This window comes from Crassostrea angulata, chromosome 9 (assembly GCF_025612915.1).
Source record: "Crassostrea angulata isolate pt1a10 chromosome 9, ASM2561291v2, whole genome shotgun sequence".
NCBI classification, from domain to species: Eukaryota; Metazoa; Mollusca; class Bivalvia; order Ostreida; family Ostreidae; genus Magallana; species Magallana angulata.
The window spans coordinates 20,888,841-20,894,840 of record NC_069119.1 but is presented as its reverse complement, the minus strand read 5'-3'; the positions used below and the strand labels follow the sequence as shown (position 1 = coordinate 20,894,840).

Here is a 6,000-nt window from a genome sequence, read left to right as displayed (position 1 = left end):
TAGTAATTTCATGAGCAGTTTTAACTCTTTGGGCATCGGCCAATCTGTAAGTTTCCAAACGGATGGCCAATATCTCTGCTTCATTTATATCCCTGGGTTTAGCTTCCCTTAACCTTAATCGCATTTCTGGGTCAGGTAAGGCATCAATGAATTGATCCAGTGCCAGAATGCTTATACTAGTTTGGTCAGCTGTTGGATATGCTTTGCGGGTTAATTTTTTAATGGATTGGGCCAGTTCGGGTAAGGTCTCATTGGAACCTCTTGTTTTGGTTTTTAGCTGGGCACGGTACATTTCAGATCTCTCGACGGAGCCATAACGTCTATTTAATATTTTAACCAAGGAATTGAAATCCCGCCGTTGGTCTCCATTAAGTTCACTTAGTAGAGCCCGGGCACCACCCGTTAGACTGCTGGCAAGGTACAGAGATTTAGTTCTATAGTCCCACCCATGTAAGTCACACAAAATTTCAAACTGGGTAAGGTATTCATCAAAATCCTCTGACCCGTCAAACGTTTGAGGTTTTAGGGTGACATGATTGGGCTTTTGAGCAAAATGATTGGGAACTCGATTTTCATTTCTGTCCATCTCATATAATGGGAAATGGGTATCTTGTGGGTTGCAACCATAATTGTGCTCTAACTCATGCAATGGGTCTGTATGAACTTGATTCTGCCCAGGTGCTTGGGATGAGTAAATGGGTCTAGAATTTGGAAAGTGATGATTGTCTCCCCTATCATAAATAGGACTTTTGACTTCTTTTTCCAAATTATTAACATGCTCTCTCAATTTTTGGTACTCATTTGTCATGCCCAATAATTTTTCATTTACATTTTGCATAAGAGACATAATAACATCAAATTGATTTTGATTAACAGGTTGGGCAATGTCTGATGCCTGGGATGAGGAATAAGGATCGAGAGCGGGTGTAGCCACCCTGTCAGCCTCCAAATGGTGGGGCGTAGATGGACGGGACTTAAAAGTGACTTCAAAACTTTCTTCAGACTCCATATTGTAAATGGGTACAAATAAAAAATATTTGGTCAATAAAAATATACCAAAGTAAAAAAAATGTTGTTTACTTATTAATTAGTTTATGGGTAAACAGAGATAAGACAATGGATATCCCACTTCTGACACCAGTTGTAACGTTTGTGGGTCTCGTAGCTTTAATAGTTACTTAAACAATTACGTTACATAAATTGTGTGGGTCTCTTATTTCTGAAATTTACCCAATAAATAAAAGGATTTATAGTTTTCTATAAATTTATTTATAATTGCATTAAACAGTCAAAATACAAGATAGGTGTAAATAAACAACAAAATCACTCGATGGGTAATGGGTAATAGATACGATGGGTAATGGGTAATTTACCCGATGAAACAGTATGGGGAATCTGTGGGGGACCCAAATATACTGGGTACGAAATTTAGCATCAGACTTACCCAACCTAAATGTAAGGCACAAAACGTCTTGAGTACATATTTACCATTCTGCTGGGCGCTAAAGGCTCCATTTGAACGGGAGTGAGTTACGTAAATGTTGTACTGCACTGCACTGCTGTCGTCTGCTCAGGGGCTCGTATATATACACTTTGGTCGGTAGGTGCGAATCACCTCACGCGCAAAACATACGGTACCGTACGGATTGGCGCCATGTTTGAGGAGAATCACACTGTGATTATCTTTGCAACCAAAGTAGTGTTTACGAGTAAATATGGGACTATACTTATGGTTAATTGCTTGGATAAGTAAAAGAATTATGCCTTGAACATTTGTAGGTAAGTCTTGTTGCTGTAAATACTCCGTTTATATCACGGATGAGTTTCTCTCATTGAGGAAATTCGGGTTCATGATATACATAAGTAACAAATATTCAATACGAGCTAATATAAATACAATGCATTATCTTGATATAAATAACCTAACAACTAGGATGTATTAACGAAGAAATTAAGCTTTACATGTTACTTAGGAACAGATAGAAGGGAAAATCATGAAGCTGTATATTGACTGAAAAATCCGTAACATATACTTATAATAATAGATAATATTCAGCTATTTTAAAACTTTTATAAAATTAAAGGGTAATTAAACATCGAGCAACTACAACCAGTTTGACAATAGGAGCAGGTAGGAGTCAGAGGTCATCGAGCCGGTAAGTCGTTGTTGTTTTGGGCTCCGGTGAAAACTTAAAAAAACAAGTCTTAAACATCTATAAGAGAACTGTAACTCTGCATATGCATATGTCTTGTGAAGGAGGACCCAACTCTGTTGAAACTATTGAATTTATTTAGGTTGTAAGAACTACCTATGCTATCAAAAACTTTCTACACAAGTACATATATCTATTTGTGTGTGTGTCCGTGAGATCAACTCACCCCACGTCTTGTTTGTGCCGTATTGAATAGTGTAGTAGTCAGCGATCCGTGGTCTCGAAACCTGTGTCCTGAAACTTATGTAGACTTATGTCTGATTGTACAAATGCAATTTATTACAAACTAGCATTAAAGTGAATTACTACAACTGAACAATGTCTGAAATGAACACGTCAAAACTTCTTGAGGAAAGTCACTCAATCATATATGGTCAGCCAACAGTAAATATTCAGGGTGATGTGACTTTGGAATCTATTCATACCCTCCTACTCCAAATGAACACAAAACTTACGAGCATTGAATTAAAAAACGATAATCTAGAAAATCGTTTGAACACGATTGAGGGAGAAATTTTGTCTTTAAGAGAAATTCGGGGCTCTATTGACGCAATGGAATCCCGCGCAAAGAAGCTAGATAATGATGTAAAAAGTGTGAAATCCGAATTCAAAAACCTAGAAACCAATGTGAGCTCCTTAGGAGAAGTGTTCGATTCAGTTAAGGAAACGGCAGAAGCAAATAGAACCGTAATAAACAACAACAGGAAAAGCTTAGAACAGTACAGACAAGAACAACAACTTTCCGAAAATATTATGGCTGATAAAATGAAAAGAATGGAAGACGCTAATGAAAAGTTACAAAACTCAATGACGGATCTCAAGGCGCGGTCCATGAGGGATAACCTCGTGTTCTCAGGAATCCCGGAACAAAGAGGGGAAGACACCGAGGCCCTGCTACAGGATTTCCTCCAGAAAAAATACAAGCTCGAGTACGAAATCTCTTTTGAACGTGTTCACAGAATGGGCAGATGGAACGAATTTAATGAACACCCACGAAATATTGTGGCCAAATTTACATATTACAAGGATAGGGAGTTCATCCGAACACATGCGGCACAGAAGCTGAAAGGATCAAATGTCTGGGTGAATGAACAATATCCCCCGGAAATTGAAGAGAGGAGAAAAAAGCTCTACCCTGTCATGCGTCAGGCCAAGAAAGAGAAAAAACGCGCAAAGCTGGTCCGCGATGTCCTGTACATTGAGGGTGAGATTTATACTCCACCTGTGGAATCCGCCCGTCAAACAGCATCTACGCGACAGACTGGACCAAGCCATGCGAGTCAACAGACACCCCGAAGTGACCGACAGCCAAACAAAAGACAACGCCAAGGATCAACTCCTTCTGGTAAATAGGGACCCGCGGGAGAACGGACTGCGACGAGTGATCTTAAGTTTCTTTCCTTAAACGTATGTGGTGTAAAAAATAAGTTAAATTATCAAGAATTCACAGACTTTATTACGAATTATGATGTGGTAGGTTTCACTGAAACCAAAACCGACGACTGTGATAATATTCAAATACCAGGATATGTAACATTCATGAAAAACAGACGTAAACTTACAAATACCCGCTCTGGTGGAATCATCTTGGCGGTCAGGGATAACATTGTTAAGTATATAAAAATAATGAACACAGACAGTAAATATGTGTTTTGGTTTAAATTAGACAAAATGTTACTAAACTCCACTGACGACTTATTATGCGGCGTTGTTTACATACCGCCTGAAGGTAGTAGATATGCATCACCCGACTGTTTTATAGAAATAGAACAAGAGTTAATTAATATTACAAATGAATCTAAATGTTTTTGTCTTATGGGCGACTTTAATGCCAGAGTTGGTCATTTGAATGATTTCTTCATTTCTGATGATTTTCTAGCGCATCTAAATGGATGTACAGATATTTTTCAACCCGATATTGTTGAACGGGCATTGGTCTTTGAAAGCTATAATATACCGCTTAAGAGAATTGTTCAAGATACCATTGTGAATAATTATGGATATAAGTTAATTGAATTCTGTAAAAATAATGAAGTCTACATTGTTAATAGCCGATTTGGCAGTGATAAAAATATAGGCGGGACAACTTGTAAAAACAGTAGTACTGTGGACTATGTTCTAGCTACTACGAATGTATTTAGAATTTTACAGAACTTTGATGTCACTGATTTTTGCAATTTTTATTCAGATGTACACAATCCTATATCGTTTTCTTTTTCATATTGTAATAAGGAACCAACCCACAGTTGTATAGGTGAAAATCACCCAAGTGTAAAATTATGGTGTCCAGGTAAAGCGGACGACTTTTGTAACAATATCGATAGATCAGCTGTAATATCTATTGATAACAAATTACACGATTTGTCAATGCTTGGCGAGAACATTAGCCGAAGCCATATTACCAATATTACCAGAGAATTATGTGACGTTTTTTCCGGAGCAGCTAGAATAACATTTGGCTTAAAATATAATAAAAACTTTTCGTCGGATAATACAAACACAGTGAACAAGAAACCATGGTTCAATGGAGAATGTAGAGCAGCAAGGAAGAGCTTTCATTTGGCTAAACGTATTCATAAAAAATGTCAGTCATCTGAAAACAAAGACAACCTTAAAGAAATGAGTAAAAAATACAAGCACACAATAGATAAATGCATCAAATGTTACAAAACGGATTTAACTAGAAAACTTAAGAACTTGCGCTCTACAAACTCCAAGGAATATTGGAAAATCTTAAATACATCAAAATCATCGAATAAGTGTGCTGTTGATATTAATAATATGTTTGATTACTTAAGAGGTATTAATGATTGTGAAAATGACGATGAACCCAATATAGAATATAGTGATTTTTTATCGAATGCTGAAATCGAAATGTCTGATGCTATTCTTAACAGTACCATAGGAGATGAAGAAATATTAGAAGCCGTAAAGAAACTAAAAAATAATAAAGCCGCTGGGTATGATGAGGTGCTTAATGAACACATTTCGGCAACAGTTTCTTTATTTCTACCTTTATATAACAAGTTGTTTAATATTATTTTTGACAATGGTTTTATTCCTGATGAATGGCTTGTAGGTATTGTGAAACCCATATATAAAAACAAAGGCGACCCAACACATCCTGAGAACTATAGACCGATTACATTATTAAGTTGCCTAGGAAAACTTTTTACTTGTATATTAAGCAATAGATTAGAGATATATGCATCAGAGATTGACGTTATCAGCGAAAGCCAGGCAGGTTTTAGAAAAAACTATTCAACTCTAGACCATATAATAACACTACAGTTTTTATCCCATACTCTTATGTCCATGAAAAAAAAACTTTTTTGTGCTTTTGTTGATTTTAAACAGGCATTCGATACTGTCTGGAGAAATGGTCTTTGGAGTAAGTTAATCAAAAATGGAATAAATGGGAAATGTTTTAATTATATCAAAAACATGTACATGGAGGTTAAGTCAAAAATTAGTATGAATGGCTTATCTTCCGAATTTTTCAGCTGTAATGTTGGAGTACGCCAAGGTGAAAATTTGTCGCCATTTTTATTTTCGTTATATATTAATGACTTAGAAAAGTTCATGATTGATAAAAATATAATTGGGTTACAGAGTGTTACCAAACCTTTAGAGGATGAACTTTTTATGTATTTTAAACTATGTATTCTTTTTTATGCTGACGACACTGTAATTCTTGCTGAAACGCCTGATGATTTACAAAATGCTCTGAACGAGTTTCATTTATACTGTGAGCAATGGAAGTTAACGGTTAATATAAATAAGACAA

The 6,000-nt window shown here is 36.3% G+C and overlaps 1 protein-coding gene across 1 annotated transcript; it reads left to right on the top strand.

Annotated features, from left to right (window-relative positions):
* Positions 1-2,765: 2,765 nt before the first annotated feature.
* Positions 2,766-3,566, top strand: LOC128162199 (uncharacterized). Its single transcript, XM_052825380.1, has one exon. It carries the CDS (start codon positions 2,766-2,768, stop codon positions 3,564-3,566), a length of 801 nt encoding a protein of 266 aa, XP_052681340.1.
* The last annotated feature ends 2,434 nt before the right edge of the window (positions 3,567-6,000 follow it).

What these genes read in the sequence shown, in the direction of transcription:
- LOC128162199 (XM_052825380.1), top strand. Translation starts at nt 2,766, where the DNA reads ATGGAATCCCGCGCAAAGAAGCTAGATAATGATGTAAAAAGTGTGAAA.